The 18,087-nt window shown below is 38.7% G+C and overlaps 1 protein-coding gene across 1 annotated transcript; it reads left to right on the top strand.

The window, feature by feature from the left end:
- The first annotated feature begins 370 nt into the window (after positions 1–370).
- Positions 371–14,514, top strand: kctd7.S (potassium channel tetramerization domain containing 7 S homeolog). The gene is made up of 4 exons (XM_018249668.2): positions 371–741; positions 7,799–7,968; positions 10,461–10,639; positions 13,572–14,514. Exons 1-4 carry the CDS (start codon positions 592–594, stop codon positions 13,946–13,948), a joined length of 876 nt encoding a protein of 291 aa, XP_018105157.1. The 5' UTR covers positions 371–591; the 3' UTR covers positions 13,949–14,514.
- The last annotated feature ends 3,573 nt before the right edge of the window (positions 14,515–18,087 follow it).

The raw sequence follows: 18,087 nt of genomic DNA, 5'->3' as shown, positions 1-18,087 counted from the left end.
CTGGGCAAATTTCACCCTGTGTCCCTTTATTACAGTGGCCCTGAGTAGAGTTCCCCAAAGAATCTTAACAACCATAAACAAACATACAGAGGGCATAGAGCTCTCTTCTGGTGAATTATCCTTTCACCTTCTGGTAAATATGCCCTTTGTTGCCTTTGGGGACTGTATCTCTCAAATATCTCTCACAAAGGAATAGCAGCACGACATTTATGTCACTCATTTGCAGGCGTGTGCACGACAATGGCACACACACACTGATACATTCAGGGAACATACACAATCCAAATAAACAAGCCAGCAGCCAATAACATGACATGTGATTCAGGGACCAAAGGGAAATTGTAAGGCCCCGCCCCCTGATGTCAGAGCAGTTTCCAGCACGGCCACCTCTAGGGTGATGTGACAGCTACAATTAAATCAACACACACGCTGAGAACTGACCTAGGCATAGATATAGACAGCTATATAGAATATATACATACAAAGACCATGAGCCCATGCCAGCCCTGATTCAGCAGTACCTACATCTCCCAGCAAACCTCCCTGCCTCCAGCCCCACCACATAAAGCCCTGGGCAATAAGTGCAGAGGGATGGTGGTAGTTTCAGGAAAACTGGAAACGCGAGGCACCGCAGACGATGCCATGTCGAGCTCTGATGCTGAAGATGAGCTGATCGAGCCTGCCACGCCCACTCCGACCAGCGCTGCCTTCTCACTGCAGGACAAAGTGCACCCGCTGCAGGTAAGGGCAGTTCCAGACTGAAACACTCATCTAATGTGGAAACATTTCTCAGGGCCTTTTAATAAAGGGACATTTGCCCAGGGCCCACTGATGCTAGAAGCCCCCCATGTGGTTGTAGTTGCACGATATTTATATTATTTTCGGTTGGGGCAAGTTCTAAGCTGCAGAAGAAGAATCTGACTGTGACAGCCCACCCGAGCCCCCCTCCTGCCTCCCTGTCTGCTTCAAACCATCAGTGGCAGGAGGCAGTGTGTCTGTTTCTAGTAGGAGGCGGGGCTAAATCTCTCCGGCTACGTGTAACGTCACCCTCTTGACTCTCATCCCTTACTCTGGGGTTAGGGTTTGAGGAAAATCAAATGTAGTGAAGAATCGAGATGCTGTGAGGGCTCCTGCCTCACTTTTCACTCCAGCTCTGGTGCTAGTGTCAAATTAGATTATGCCAGTATGTTTATGCATGTGTCACTCTCCCCTTATCAAATCAAAATGCCTATCTCCCAACATCCCAGCTAAAAAAATCGCCTTTTTTTCGGGCGACTAATCTCCCTGAAAAGCCTTCCTGCTGGCTAGAATCTAAATCACCGGTGGGATGGAACTCGGAGCGCTTTGTTTTCCAAAGTTGCCTCACGGGAAACATAAGGAAAAGTGAAGCCCTCCAAGTGCCATCACGCTGGCAATTTAGATTCTAGCCAGCAGGAAGGCTTTTCAGGGAGATTAGTCGCCCATAGAAAAGGCGATTTGTCGCCGGGCAGCTAAATCTCCCCGAATCTCTGCCCTTACCCTTAAGCTACAAGTCACAGACCTGCTTAACCTCAACAGTTACAATAGTTTTTTTGCTTATCTTAAATTGTTACAAATATATCGAAGTGCAGCTGCCACATATTCTGGGCTCTCTGCCAAAAGCCAATTGAGTTTTAGAGACTTTGTATCTTTTTGTGGCTGTTCAGTGCAGGGGATCAAAGAGAAAAAAGTTGGGACATTTCAGTAACAATCCAGGATTGCGAGTTGAGCTGTCAAAATCGGGACTGTCCTGCAAAAAACTGGACAGTTGGGAGTCTTCTACTATTGTAATAAAATCCTCATTGTAGATCTATTTGATTTTATTTGGAGGAATTGATTTTCAGTTTGACCACTTTTGGTGCAATTTAGTTTAATGTTCAGGGCTGGGTTGGATTGGGCACACATTGACTTTCTTGTCTTAGTGCAAAAGTACTTTGTTTCTTTTTAGACTCGTTGCCTTACATTTTGAAGACCAGGAGAACTTGACACAGAAGCTCTATTTTGTCCATTCAAGATAACTGCAAATATTGGCCAAGACAAGGCTTCAGGGGTGTATTTGTATTGACTTTAGTTGCCAAAAATGTACAAGATTTTTTTTGGCCATGGCTTGAGTGAGAAGGAGCTATCTGGGGACCCATAATCATTTTCAGACAAACCACTTACCCTCATATGTAAATGTCACTAAAGGGCCAATTTACTAAAATTCTGTTTTTTTTCACAAATATTTTCTAAAATTTCCTGTTTTTGTTGTATTTCTATAAAACTTGACATAGATGAAGTGTATAAACCACCAAAAACTTTAATTCAAAAATGCGCCGAATAAAAGCTGTCGAGATCCCATAGAAGTTTTTAGGAGCTGCGCTGATCCTATTGGAGCACTTTATTTCAATTCTGACTTTTAGAGGTTTTCAGATTTTTTCCCCGCTAGTAATTATCCAAAAAACTATATAATCCTATGAGGCGTCTCTAATTTGCCTCAGACAGGGAAAAAAATAACTCCTGACTCCAAGATGACAAACACACCAGTTCTTGAATTGACTTGGTACTAAGAGCTATTTTAAATAATCCTGTATTTCCTTACTTGCTAAAAAGCCATCCAATCCCTTTACAGTATCTAATGTATCTGTCAACTGAATCAGGGGGAAAATCACTCAACTTAACAGCTCTCACTGTAAAAAACCCTTTTCAAATATTTAGATGAACTCTCCTTTCATCAATGCTCTTGTGTCTACTGGAAGAACCTACTGGTAAATAAAGCATTAGAAAGATTATTATATGATTTATATATATTTTTATACATAGTTATCATATCTGCCCTTAATCGCTTCTTCTCAGGCATAAACAACCCCAACTTTCTTCATAAATGACACTTTCATGCCCTCTCACTGTAAAAAACCCTTTTGAAATATTTAGATGGACTCTCCTTTCATCAGTGCTCTTGTGTCTACTGGAAGAACCTACTGGTAAAATAAAGCATTAGAAAGATTATTATATGATTTATATATATTTTTATACATAGTTATCATATCTGCCCTTAATCACTTCTTCTCAGGCATAAACAACCCCAACTTTCTTCATAAATGACACTTTCAATACCCTTTACCAGCTTAATGACCCCTTTTTTACGCTCTCTTAATTCAATAATATCCCATTTGAGCACTTGAGACCAAATAACCTGAGGATAATTGTAGATAAGGGAGGGGCTATATAGGGACAACAGGTAGAACACTTATGTAAAGTGCAGGCAATGATTGATAATGTGTGTCTACTGGTTGAAAAAATTAGTAAAGCTCACTTACCCCATGCAATTATTAGCACTCTCTCCAGTTATATCATCTTATACCCCTACCATTCTGTGGGCATTTATTACCTTATTTTACTCATTCTCATGCAGTTGGACAGCACTGGTGTAAGTTATTCTTTGCTTGATGGGCAGGCAAAGATTTCAACAGCAGAGGAGCCTCTTCTCCCTAAAGTAGGCTTTAAGACCGATTAAAGAGAGAAGAGGTGGGAAGCAGGTTGCAGTAGTGGGATAAAAGCTGTCGAGATCCCATAGAAGTTTTTAGGAGCTGCGCTGATCCTATTGGAGCACTTTATTTCAATTCTGACTTTTAGAGGTTTTCAGATTTTTTCCCCGCTAGTAATTATCCAAAAAACTATATAATCCTATGAGGCGTCTCTAATTTGCCTCAGACAGGGAAAAAAATAACTCCTGACTCCAAGATGACAAACACACCAGTTCTTGAATTGACTTGGTACTAAGAGCTATTTTAAATAATCCTGTATTTCCTTACTTGCTAAAAAGCCATCCAATCCCTTTACAGTATCTAATGTATCTGTCAACTGAATCAGGGGGAAAATCACTCAACTTAACAGCTCTCACTGTAAAAAACCCTTTTCAAATATTTAGATGAACTCTCCTTTCATCAATGCTCTTGTGTCTACTGGAAGAACCTACTGGTAAATAAAGCATTAGAAAGATTATTATATGATTTATATATATTTTTATACATAGTTATCATATCTGCCCTTAATCGCTTCTTCTCAGGCATAAACAACCCCAACTTTCTTCATAAATGACACTTTCATGCCCTCTCACTGTAAAAAACCCTTTTGAAATATTTAGATGGACTCTCCTTTCATCAGTGCTCTTGTGTCTACTGGAAGAACCTACTGGTAAAATAAAGCATTAGAAAGATTATTATATGATTTATATATATTTTTATACATAGTTATCATATCTGCCCTTAATCACTTCTTCTCAGGCATAAACAACCCCAACTTTCTTCATAAATGACACTTTCAATACCCTTTACTAGCTTAATGACCCCTTTTTTACGCTCTCTTAATTCAATAATATCCCATTTGAGCACTTGAGACCAAATAACCTGAGGATAATTGTAGATAAGGGAGGGGCTATATAGGGACAACAGGTAGAACACTTATGTAAAGAACAGGCAATGATTGATAATGTGTGTCTACTGGTTGAAAAAATTAGTAAAGCTCACTTACCCCATGCAATTATTAGCACTCTCTCCAGTTATATCATCTTATACCCCTACCATTCTGTGGGCATTTATTACCTTATTTTACTCATTCTCATGCAGTTGGACAGCACTGGTGTAAGTTATTCTTTGCTTGATGGGCAGGCAAAGATTTCAACAGCAGAGGAGCCTCTTCTCCCTAAAGTAGGCTTTAAGACCGATTAAAGAGAGAAGAGGTGGGAAGCAGGTTGCAGTAGTGGGATAAGATATGTGGGTTTAGCTGTTGCTTAAGAAAGAAATTATGTTATATGTTATATAAAAGTCATATTTACTTATTAGGTTACTATATTAAAATCGTTTTAAAGGAGATCTAAAGTAACAAATTTGAAGTCCTAGATTATTGCTGCAATTGAGAAGCTGAAACTTTAGGCTGATGCAATAAGTACAGTATGTAATATATGCATTTTGTAACCATATTCATTTTTAGGGTTTAGTTCTCATTTATTCCAATATGTATTTGGCATTAGATGCCTGTAAGTTTTTTCAGTGTCCAATCTTTATCCTGGGCCTGTGTTAGCGGAAGACAATCTGGGTGTGGAATACATTCCAACAAAAACCATGACAACATAATCCAGGTATCTCTGGGAAAATCACAGCAGAAGCAGAAGTGAACACTGATGGAAGGGGAGTTTTCCTTAATGCTGACCTAAAAGACCCCTACCTGAGAGTTTAAATCTGTTAAATAATGAATTGATTCTTTGAAATTATATTTAAAAAATTGCTGCTTGGAAGAAAGTTTGATAGTTTTGTCTTCTCTGCAAACCTGAAAGGAGAAAATATTATGTGTATTTAAAATCCTATTAAGTGAAGTGTTTGTTTGCTATGCAAGTTTACGTATTTATAGTGGTACAGAGTGAGAGTTCAAGAGAGGTCTGTAGCTGCAATCCTTTACCATAAAAAATGGCACAATAGTTAGTACCATGTCAGGCACTGACCCTTGGTTCACGTTAGGTGGCTCTGTCATTTTCACAACCAATTAAGTTAGATCTGTTTTTGATGTGGCACAAAATTAAAAGGATTGTTCACCTTCAAACACCTTTTTTTCAGTTCAGCTGGTTTCAGAAAATCAAGACTTTTTCCAATTACTTTCTATTTTTTTATTTGTGACCATTTTTCTAATATACAAATGTAAAGTAAAATTTTTCTAAAGCAGCTTTGGATGGGGGGGGGTCGCCGAATCTTTAACTGTTCTAAATGGATACATTTAATTGATACATTTGTTATCTATGTCCCTGCTGAGCAGAATCCCTGAATTTCATTAAAGCCAGCTGTTAGAATAGATACAATAATTGCTAATATTCCACAGATACTTCTGAGAAATGTATCAACTAAATGTAAATTGTAACAGTTCAGAATGCTCCCGGATCACTGAGCTGTCAGACTGAGACGCTAGAGACAGAAACATTAACTTAAATATTGGGAAAACAGTAAAAAATAAAAGATGGAAAGCAATTGAAAAAAGTCTTTGTTTATGGTGAACAATCGGAAAACAACTGAACTGAAAGAAGTGTTTGGAAGGTGAACAACCCCTTTAAGTATGTTATTACAATGTCCACCAAAACAGGTGGGTTTCTTTGAGAGTTGTGCTAGATGTCTCTTTATAAATGTGTAGGGCATTGGTACAGTGAGAAAAGCCCTGTTTTTATAGATCTGCTGAAAACTACAATTAAGCAGCAGGTTGTTGCTGTCTCTGACTATATACTCTCTGTTTGGAGACTTAGTTTGGCATACACAGGGTCAGTCTGGGGGGCCCAGGGCCCACCGGGACCGCTGTCCAGGGCCCCCCTCCGGCTCCCCCACTGCCATGGTTCGGCGCGCATGAATGAAGGTGCCGTGGGCTGCGCATGCGCAAATAGCACCGCTCAGCAACCAAATTTTTTTTACACAATCTAAATATCATGCAAGGGGTCTGGCCTGGCAGGGGCCCAAGAGGGTCGGGCCCACCAGGTTTTTCCCAGTGTACCGCCGGGCCAGTCTGACCCTGGGCATAGATGCCTAGAGTGGCGTCATCTAGCATTAAAGGACCAGTAAAGCCACATCATTTGTACTGCATATACTCCCTCCATTTGCCAGCGGCATCACATTTTCCTAAAACAAATAGCAGCTTTCACCTGGCGGCGATTTTCTCTCTGACACATCATCAGTAATATTGACATCTGCAAACAGGACATGTATGTTGTAAAGTTCATGCAATGCAGAATGCAGGTTACACAGGCACAACATACTTTGATAAAAAGTTCTGCTGGGGTTGAGCACTGTAATGGTTAAGCTGAGCTCAAGAGAGGTGGTTAGGAGAAAAAATATGATTAGACAGCTACAGCAGAGTTTCTATGGGAACCAGTAATGCTATCTCTTCATTGGCTGTTATACTGCAGGGCGTGTTTACTAATCTGATCTGAGAAGAAATGAGAATGCTCATAAATCAACAGGCAAGGTAAATTCCTGAGGGAGGGGGCTGAGGGGGTTAGAGGAAGAGAAGGATTTCTGAGTGGTTAAGGAGATGCTGCAGCCTTACAGTTAACCTTTTGACAACCAGAATGATTTCAAAGAAGCTGTTCACTGATTACATTTTTGTGGAGGGGGTTTACCTGTCCTTTAAAGCATAATTTTGATGAGCTCTAAAGTGTGCAACACTGTGTCTGAAATGTGCCTAGCCATGTATTCAGTTATTTAAAGAGTGCTTGTCATTAGGTAGTTTACAGCTCTTTACTTCCCCCTTGGTTTTTCTAAATCTGCTGCCTGATATTGTGCTATAAGAGAGGCACAGAAAGAAGAGTAATTTCAGAAATACTCTAAGGCCTCTAGAGGGATAGTTTGCTCCACAGTGAGAAAACCAGATGAACAATGATATTTTGTTCATGAACAGGGTAAGATGCAAGAGCTGCATAGTTATATAGAAAAATAACTATATTGCACGTGTTAATTACAAGATGACAAGCTCATTTCTCTATGACTAATACTCTTGTTTTAATTCATATTAAATTATAAAGGGAATATTATCAATTGTCTGCTTTTCTTGTTATTGATGAGTGGCAGTTGCTTATGGAGTGAAGTCATGTTCAGCTTCTTGCTACTTTCCTTCTGACTTTGTTTCCCTTTGCCTCTGGTACAGAGCATAGGCTGCAATATCTCAGCATCTGGAACGCATGCTCTCCTTATTAGTACCTTTTATTATATGCTTTAGATCATTATCCTTTGATGGTGGAAGACGTGCGTTATTATTTATGCTTCCGCAGCTTCCTGAAGTTATTCCACTTAATGTGGGAGGGATGAGCTTTACAACCAGGCTTTCAACACTCCTGCGCTACGAGGACACCATGCTGGCTGCTATGTTTAGTGGGCGCCACTACATTCCAACAGATGCAGAAGGGAGATACTTTATTGACAGAGATGGCACCTATTTCGGGTAAGAGTTCTAATAAGCTTCAGTAAATGCTACGCACCTAAAATAAAAATGCCGGCGTACAGCTTTTGCATATAATAATGTTTTATTGCAGTCCAAAATTTAAAAATATTTAGTTTTTTTAATGTTAGTTTGTTTAGTACTCAAAGTATACTTCTGTTATCATTTAGTGGGATATCCCACTAAAACAATATGCAATGACCTTATTACAGTTTACTATATAAACATTATAAACCAATACAGTAAAGAAATAATTGCACAGCAACATATAAACATACATAAATATATTGTAAAGTACCTTGTATATACTGTATACTTACTAAGTTCTTTGAATTACAGAATATGCTTTTATACTGCACATAATCTCATAGTGTTCACAGCTCAACCCTTAAGTGATATTTAAAGTAGAAGCTGCATTTTAATTGTTATTAGTTATTTTGTAATAAGACTAGTCAGGGCATGCATGTGGGTTTTATAAACAATTTTCAGTCTCTTCAGTCCTTTGGCAGCAATTCACCAAAATCAGACAGCAATAACAAGTGGAGTTCTATAGCATGTGCTATGAGTTGTAAACACCGGTGCTTTATGTATGTCAAGTAATGCTGTGTTCGGTCTTTTCCCAGAGGCATGTTAAGGCTAGGAAAATAGGAAATATGTCATAGACAAAATATGGAACTTCAAACATACAGTGACCTGAAAATACATGATCAGCTGCTAGATGCTGGTCCTCTCAACATTTCACCTATTCTTTTATAATAACGTCCGATGGCAACTGACACTTGCAACACAATGCTATGGAAATGAATTGCCCACCTGCCCCTCTGTGCCCTTTACCTTTAGCTCTTGTTGAGGAAAAAGCTGCACTGCTCATTTTGATCAGGAAGCTGAAATGTCTTGTTTATAGTGGGAGTGCATTTTGGGACTGATGTTCTGAAATTAAATGTTAAGCAGAAGAGCTTTTAAGCAGCATTTGTTATGTACATGGATTATTTAAATTAGTTCTATACTGTACATCACATAAGGAACATTAAATTATTAGTGAGACTGAATTGGGAACTCATTGCCACAGCTGCAAGCAAGATCATCCATGTACTTGGTACAGGGCCAGAACTAGGGGATGTGTTACTTCATTGAAAAGTGGGTGTGCTTTGTGAAGTCGAAGTGCTTTGCGCACAACCACACACGCGCGTCCTCGGTTACGCACTATTACGCACGCGTGTCCTCGGTTACGCACGCGCGTCCTCGGGTACGCACACGCGCCCTCGATTACGCACGCGCGTCCTCGGGTACGCACGATTACGCACGCGCGTCTTAGGTTACGCTTGCGCGTGGTTACGCACGGTTGCGCATGCCAGTCCTCGGTTGTGCGCCGCTGCGCACAGCTGCGATAGGGACCAAAGTTGCCAACTGCCAGCCTGTGCCAACTGCCTGGCCCGGCACTAACTTATGGGTATGGGAAACATATTGTACTGCGTGTCTCCAAAATGTACTGGGAAATGTCTTCTCTTACACAAAGCCTTTACTGTCCTTCTCATGTTCACATCGAAATTATCTGCTGAGATGGAAACTGAATTGCTATTTATGTTGTACAGCTTTCTGGTTTATTTGCAGCTTACATTTAAAGAGAGAACTATGGAACAGCTGACACATTGGCCTTATTTATTAATACTAATCGACCAAGCTACCATGAATACCTTAAAGGGTTTATTCACCTTCAAATAAACTACAAACATTAGTATAATGTAGAGAGTGATATTCTGAGTTTTCATTTTATATTATTTGTGTTTTTTGCGTTATTTAGATTTGTATCCAGCAGCTCTCCAGTTTGCAATTTCAACAGTCTAGGGTGTAAATTACTCTAGCAAATATGCATTGATATGCAAGAGACTTGTATATGAATAAGAGAGGCCTGAACAGAAAGATGAGTAATAAAAAGTAGCAATAACAATAAACGTGTAGCTTTACAGAGGATTTGCTTTTTGTATGGGATCAGTGACCCCAATTTAAAAGCTGGAAACAGTCAGAAGAAGGCAAATAACTTAAAAAAAAAAGTAATGAAGACCAGTTAAAAAGTTGCTTAGAATTGGCCATTCTCTAACATTCTAGAAGTTCACTGAAAGATGAACCACCCCTTTTTTAAATCTTATTTATGTCATAACAACAAGGAAATAAGTACTAATTGGACAGTGCAGTAACTCCCCATCTGGAGAGACCTCATACCTAATTCAATAGTTTGGAGTAGTGGCCACTAATTATTTGGAAGTTAATTTTTCATTTGACTTGCAGCTGCATAAACATTTATGCTTTGTTAGATTGCAGATTTATAAATCTAAATATGTTATCATTGTGTGGCACCTATCATACAGTACATTTCCACTTCCCAGAATTAAAAAAGATTCACAATGTACATTGTCATAAAACATTATTACTTATCCAATTATATATATTTAATTAATAAATGTGTTTTTAGACATATTCTGAACTTGTGTTTTTAGAGATATTCTGAATTTTCTGCGCTGTGGAGATCTTCCTCTGCAAGAGAGGGTGAAGATGGTGTACAAGGAAGCTCATTACTATTCAATTGGGCCACTGCTAGACATTCTGGACAAAATGCAACCACTTTCTGGGGAAAAAGTAAGACAAGCCTTCCTGGACCTGATGCCTTATTACAAAGGTAATATCCAGGAACCTTGATTTAGCCTATCACAGCAGCATACATATTTTAAAAATAAAAAATAGGCTTAAAACAGTTCAAGACCAGCTATTCTAATTTGCCACCTATTCTGCAAGCCTCTTAGCCATTCACCATTTATTTTCAGTAAAGAATGTCTTGTACACATTTTTCTGGCATTCATGAGATTAATTATAGGGTATAACAGTTTTTGGTTACAACAATGTCCAAATTACCTGTGAATTACATCTATTAGCTACACAACTGAATGTGCAGAGTTAAGAAAGCTATTTCATTTAGGTGAAATAGTGGTTGATTGAACCATAAAGGTAAGAGGTTCATAATAGGTTCATCAGTTCATAGTTTCATGAGCTAATTTCAATTAATGTGTGAATTGCATTAGTTCAGCAGTAACCAATAAAACTATTAGTGCCTTAAAGGGGATATTCACTTTCCAAACACCTTTTTCAGTTCAGTTGTTTTCAGATTGTTCCCCAGAAATAAAGACTTTTTTCAATTACCTTCCATTATTTATTTTTTACTAGGGATGCACCGAATCCACTATTTTGGATTCGGCCAAACCCCCGAATCCTTTGCGAGAGATTCGGCTGAATACGAACCGAATCCGAACCCTAATTTGCATATGCAAATTAGGGGTGGGAAGGGGAAAACATTTTTTACTTCCTTGTTTTGTGACAAAGTCACGCAATTTCCATCCTGCCCCTAATTTGCATATGCAAATTAGGATTCGGTTCAGCCGGGCAGAAGGATTCCAGCTGAAAAAGGCAGAATCCTGGCCGAATCCCGAACCGAATCCTGGATTCGGTGCATCCCTATTTTTTACTGTTTGTTCCTGTTGTTGTATGTTCCTGTCTCTGGCGTTTCAGTCTGGCAGCTCAGTAATTCAGGTGCAGATTCTGAACTGTTACAATTTTGCAACATTTAGTTGATACAATTCTCAGCAGCAACTATTGTATCAATTCTAACAGCTGCCTGTAATGAAACCCAGAGATTCTGCTGAGCAGGGACAAAGATAAGAAATGTATCAACTAAATGTATCAATTTAGAACAGTTTATAGGGTCGGCGACCCCCCCTCCCAGAGTTGCTTTAGAAGGTGAAAAATGACACTTTACACTTCAATATTAGAAAAACTGTGAGACATAGAAAATAGAAAGTAATTGGAAAAAGTCGTTATTTCTGGTGATCTATCAGAAAACAACCCCCCACAAAATCAGGCCTAAAAGATTCTCATTGCCCTGCTGCCTGCGGTAGCGTTTATCATGGCACCGATGGGCCCCAAGGGGGTTCAGACCTGGTGGGATTGCACCCCCCCAGTAGTTATAACACTGTAAACTGTATATGCTTGTGGATGTCAATGCTATATATCAGGGTCATAAACACAAGGCGGCCTCCTTTTTCTAAGCATAGTACAATTTAAGTCAATGGCGTAACTGCTGTGTGCCAGCCACACAGAGCTCCCTACCTGACCCCTGCCCATTCCTGCCTCCCACCCAGGGCCGCCATCAGTGGGGGACAGGGGGGAGAGTTGTAGGGGGCCCGAAGGTAAGGGGGGCCCGGCCACGCCACACTTACTTGATTAGCTGGGCCCCCCATCTTTCTGAGAGCTGCTGACTTCAGGAAGGCATGGACGTTTAAGGGGCCCTGGCCACCAATTTTCTTGTAATGTGGGGGGGGGGGGCTGGCCACCAATTTTGGCCACCAATTTTTTCTCTCATGTGGGGTCCTAGCCACCAATATTTTTTAATAGGGGGGGGCCTGGACACAAATGTTTTCTTATAGGGGGCCCTGACCACCAATATCTTTTTATTTTTTATTAACATGTGGGAACCCTGGTCACCAATATTTTTCTGTTTTTTTTACTGTGTGGTGGGGGGCGGACTGTGGGGTGGGGAGGGCGGACATATAGGTGGGGCTTGCGGTAGGTGCGGCCCAGGGGGCCTAGGAAATTTTGTTGTATGGGGCCCTGTGATTTCTGATGGCGGTCCTGCTCCCACCACTCCCTTCTTGCTGTCTGTACTCCCTCTGCTATCATTGGTAAGGGGGGGGGATCCTTTAGCGCTATAGAGGAAGCTGATGGTCCCCCCCCCTGTGCCCTGGGCCCCACTGCGACTGCGGGGTCTGCTTCCTCTATAGTGTGACACCACTATAGAGGTCTAAAACCTCTAATTAAACACTAATATACAGTAGAACCCACATTTTACATCCAAGATGGTGACCCCCTGTGACAAGTTTGAAGTCCAGGATTATTGCTGCTATTGAGAAGCTGAAATTTAAGGCTGGTGCAATAAGTTCAGTATATAAAACATAGCATTTTTAACCATATTCATTTTTAGGGGTTAGTTCTCCTTTAAAGCATTGTGCAGTTTGCATTATTATAAGCCTAGTAGAATAACCAAAATAAACATGCTTTTTGTTCATGGAATTATTGTAGACTGTGTGGTGTTGTAAAAGTTTAATTCTTTTAGATTATTTTCCCTGATGAGAGTGAGTATTTTCAGAACAAAACTGTGTTTTTTATTTAGTAACAACCAAAACAAACAAAAATGATATAATTGTATGAAACACAAGTAATAATAGATATATTACTAAGGTATGTGATCATTTTGTAACCGTAATCACATAATATGTTGTTTAAAAGAAATGTGTCTGGGGCTAACATGAAAATAAATATGTATATATATATAGGGTTAAACCCTTTTCCCAGCACTAGCACCGATATCTTCTTCCTCACTGGTACCACATCTAGGTCAACATTTCTTTTAAATAAACTCCCTTTTCTGTTAAAAACAAGAAGCTATGTGGACATTTAGAATAATCATTTGCTATATGTACTTCTCAAAACTTTTATTAGCATAACTGCAGCCCTTTGCAATGTGTTATAGAAAATCGAATCATTGTCTCTTTTCTGTTAAGATCACTTGGAGCGCATTATTGACATTGGGAAACACAGAGCTATACAGCGGAAAGCACGCTTTGCAAAACTGAAGGTCTGTGTGTTTAAAGAGGAGATGCCCATCACCCCTTATGAGTGCCCTCAATTCAATGCATTGCGCTTCGAAAGGAGTGAAAGTGAATCAAAACATTTTGAGCACCATTGTGAGGTTGACGTCTCCTTTGGGCCATGGGAAGCAGTGGCAGATGTGTATGACCTTCTCCATTGTATAGTTACTGATCTATCAGAGAGAGGCATTACGGTGGAACACCAGTGCATTGGTGTCTGTGACAAACATCTTGTAAATCATTATTACTGCAAGCGCCCAATCTATGAGTTCAAGATCACATGGTGGTAAGATCTGGGCAAAAGAACTCTAGGACCAAATCTTCAGAAACAGACTTCAAATACAACTAACGGCTCAATGTTTTGTACTGCTATTAAGATGTGTACAGCATAGCATAGCGCTGGGCAGAAGATAATGTAATAGACTGAATATGGTGGAATATTAAACCACTGAGAGAAATGTTAGTGAAAAAAGAACATGATTAAACTGCACACTGCAGTAATGCCTTCAGTAACCTAGCACAATCTAAAGTCTCATAACAGGAGTTAGTTACCTGACTGCAGGTAATTGCTGAATTCCTAAAACTTTCAAGTTTTGCTGTTTCCTAATAGACTTTGTCAGGCTGTTCGTATTTTGTACAGACACAGCCCCACTGCACAGTTAGGACAAAGCTAAATGACTGGTTACATTTTATATAGATGCACTTCCAGCACAGAGTCACAATGAGCACTTCTTCCTATTTGACTGGTTAAATAATGGCTTTAAGACCAAAAGGCCAATGAACTGTAAGTGTAATGTATCTGTATGGTTATTTGTGCATTGTAAAACCATATTGCCTGTGTATTAGTATGCCGTGTAAATTCATAGATAAGAGGCAGTGCTTTTAGTTTTTGAATACATTGGGCAGCAAAATGCACTTCATTATGATTTATTTTGGATCCATAACTTGAAGCTGGTACTTGTTCTCCCCACCTACTATATGTTCTAAGTCAATTGCAGACATTTTTCATTAACAATAAAATGCTCTTTTTAATGTTTTCTGAGTGGGAGTAGATATTGAGAATATATATATACAGTAACTAATACTTGGAGGTGTGGTATAAATTTAGGCGGGTCTACTCCTACATCAACTAATAGGTATAATAACCCACCATTTTCTGTAGCAGGGGCAGTCATTTATTGTTGTTGCATTTACAGTAGATGTTGGATGATATTTAGACACTCCCCCTTTAAAACTACACCTATACCATGGATTGCCAATATTATTTAGGCCCTACATATATGTTTATATTTGCTTTCTTTCCATTTATCCCTCGTTCCTCTCTACTTTTTCTTTTGATATGAGATTTCTTTCTTACTCTTCCACTATCTACTTTAACATTTCTTTTCTTTCACTTCTTTTCCACTTTCTAGTGCCAATTCTCATTCCTTTCCCACTTTTTTTCCTTCTCTGTCCTGTATTTCTCACCCTCTGTCCAAGTTTCTCTCCTCTTTACATTTCCTTTTATGCTTCCCAATTTACCCTCCTCAGTCCTCTTTTGAGCTTCTTCAACCTGACATTGAACACAAATGCCTTGTAAAGCAAATGCAGGTAGTACACATTTGAAAGATCTATATATTAACATTTGTATAGACTGTAAGCAAGATATTTTTTGGTTTTACAGAGCATTATATTAAATTAGTTTTTCTAGTACAATTTAAAATAGATGCCTATTATATCAGAGTATATACTGTAAGAGATTATATTTTTGATTTCTACTCAGTCCAAAATAGTTAGCAGGGTTAAAACTACTATTAGTTCCATCATCATAGTGGATGTTTAAAAGCAAAACTTTATCATAGTTTAGTAAATGAAGTTGAAAATGAGGAAACTGCAGAAATATTTACACTATGCAGCAAACACTTTAAATGCTTTCTGCTTGCTTCCTTATGTTGTATGTTGTAAACTTTGTACTCCTGCACACACACACACACACACACACATTTTGAGGTCAGGGCACACAAAGAATTATGTGTGAAATTCTAATTATGACCTGCATGTAATTATTTGGCACAAAACGTGCAAACAAGGGCAAAATTTTTTATTTTTTTGCTTAGACAACAAAGAAGGATTTTGAGGGAACATTGATTTCAAACATATTTTCAGAACCTTCTTTCTATCTATATTTAATTGTAGGACATTAAAGCACTTTAATATAGGGCTTTTAGGCCAAAATAGAAGCTTTCCAAAATATTTTTGCACCACTTAGGCCATATGATTTCTGAACTGAAATTACATTCTCAAAATCTTGTGCTCCTGTTAAGTGATATTATGTCTTGTGTTTTTGAAATAGTAAAATTATATGTTATCTAAGTAAATGTTCTTTAGTCTGTTTGTTAATCCTGTTGCCTTTCTGTCTGGTAAAAGAGTGTGATGTGTTTTTTCGTTAGCAAGATAATTTTACCTATTGCTTTGAATTATAGACCCTGTTATCCTGAATATTTTGGACCCGGAGATAAAAGTATTTTCATAGTTTGTAACTTCTTACCTTAAGACTGCTGAAAATCATTTAAACATATAATAAACCAAATAGGATCGTTTTACCAATAAGGATTAATTATATCTTTAGTGGGATCAAGTACAAGGTACTGTTTTATTATTGGAGAAAAAAAGGAAACATTTTAAAATTTTGAGTTATTAATTAATATGGAGTTTATGGGAGATGACCTTCTTGTAATTCAGAGCTTTCTGGATATTGGGTTTTCAGATCAAGGATCCTATACAGGAGACCTGTTATTTCGAAAGCTCTGAATACGGAACGTTTTCCATAGAATCCCTTTAAAAAAAGATACTTGTACTTCATGTTAACAAAGCTAAGCAAAATCTTGACATCAGCCCTTTGCAAGTCATTGGTGCCATTCCAGTGCCACGCAATGATGAACAATGCAGTTTTCCATTATTGGGAATGGAATGCAGAAACAAAGAATTTGTCTGCAGTGTAGATTCTACATTGCTGTCAGTTCAATGGTTACATTCAGATAGAATCATTATCTGGAAAAACATTCTGGATAATACATGTAAGTCTTTTATATGTGATCTACATTTTCTTCCTAGCATCTTGGTAATTACCTATGTGTTTCAGCTGTGAAATGTATTGTTTGTAATGTTAAACTCACATAACTTTGTAATTTTATGCTAAGATACTGTTAGACTGGATATATTATTGACTAGGTATCTGAAGGGCTTTTGCATAATAATGAACACTATCCAGAGCATAATGACAGTGCCATAGCTATTTTCTATGTTAGTGAGATATCTGTTTTAGTGTAAGAAGTTATCTGCACACACAGTCAAACAACACAAGCTTTCACACAAAAAGATATAATGGGTAGCGGTTATTTTTTCTTTAAATAAGGTTAGGAAAAAAAACAACAGCAGGATTATGGAAATAACTTATACTCTTAGTGATGCCTTTACACATTTAGGCATACTGTACGTTTCATAACCTTTTAGCAACATGCAGTGTATCTATGTTGTAACTGTAGCCGGACATCAGGCTGAGTATTCCTGGTGTAAATACAGTATGTATATAATAATTATTATGCAATATGCACAGTAGATCTCCGTGCAGTCAGGGATACCATGCTGCAAGTCTTTTGCTGAGTTTCTTCATTTGCCTTTTCAGTAGGACCTGAAAATACCCACTGGGGTTTATTTACAAACAGGAGCAAGGTGGCAGGTTTATGCTCTTAGTATAACATAAAATCCAGTAGCACTCCAATAAGTGAATCAAGTATTTATTCGTGCCACTAGCCAAGCAACGTTTCCAGCCCTTTATCAAGCCAAGTGAACAGTGTTTGCGCTTAGTTTCTTGTCCCACTAGAATTTGCTGTCTGAATTGCGCTCTTTGCACTCAATTGTGGCAATGCAAATAGTAGTACTGCGCTCTTTATGTGCCACTGCCTGTATACAGTCCAAGAGGCACATGGGCTTCCCCTGGCGCATATTTAACTTGCCTTTTCTTAAGAATACAAAAGCCAGAAGTTCCAAGGGACTCAAAGTATAGAGCTCCCTTGTATCTGTCAAAGCTGTGCCTGCTCTGGATTTTCTATTCAATCATAATTATAATATGCAGATCATAATTCACAGGGCTAAACCCAAGTGCTTTGTGCATGGTGCTCTAAGGCCTCTGATATGGCATCCTGTAGCTGAACCCTTTTATTACAGCGTCATGTGGCCTGCTAAAAATGCAAAGGCATAAAGAGTTATTGGCCTTTCCTTATGTGTGATATCTGTAGTGAAACACATTATATTGTTTTGTAATTAACATGCCAATTGTGTAATTAACATGCCTAATATTCAATAGAATATATATGTGAGTGATCTGATTTCTTCAAACCTACTCAAACCTAAAATAGAAATAAACAAACTTTGTTTTAATGACCTAGCA

Source organism: Xenopus laevis, chromosome 2S, assembly GCF_017654675.1.
Source record: "Xenopus laevis strain J_2021 chromosome 2S, Xenopus_laevis_v10.1, whole genome shotgun sequence".
Taxonomy (NCBI): Eukaryota; Metazoa; Chordata; class Amphibia; order Anura; family Pipidae; genus Xenopus; species Xenopus laevis.
Note: the sequence above shows the minus strand (reverse complement) of the source record. Positions and strands in the feature narration are given on the sequence as shown.

Coding starts and splice junctions, on each gene's coding strand:
- kctd7.S (XM_018249668.2), top strand. CDS start 592: ATGGTGGTAGTTTCAGGAAAACTGGAAACGCGAGGCACCGCAGACGAT. Junction 742..7,798: donor ACAAAGTGCACCCGCTGCAG/GTAAGGGCAGTT, acceptor ATGCTTCCGCAG/CTTCCTGAAGTTATTCCACT. Junction 7,969..10,460: donor AGAGATGGCACCTATTTCGG/GTAAGAGTTCTA, acceptor TTGTGTTTTTAG/AGATATTCTGAATTTTCTGC.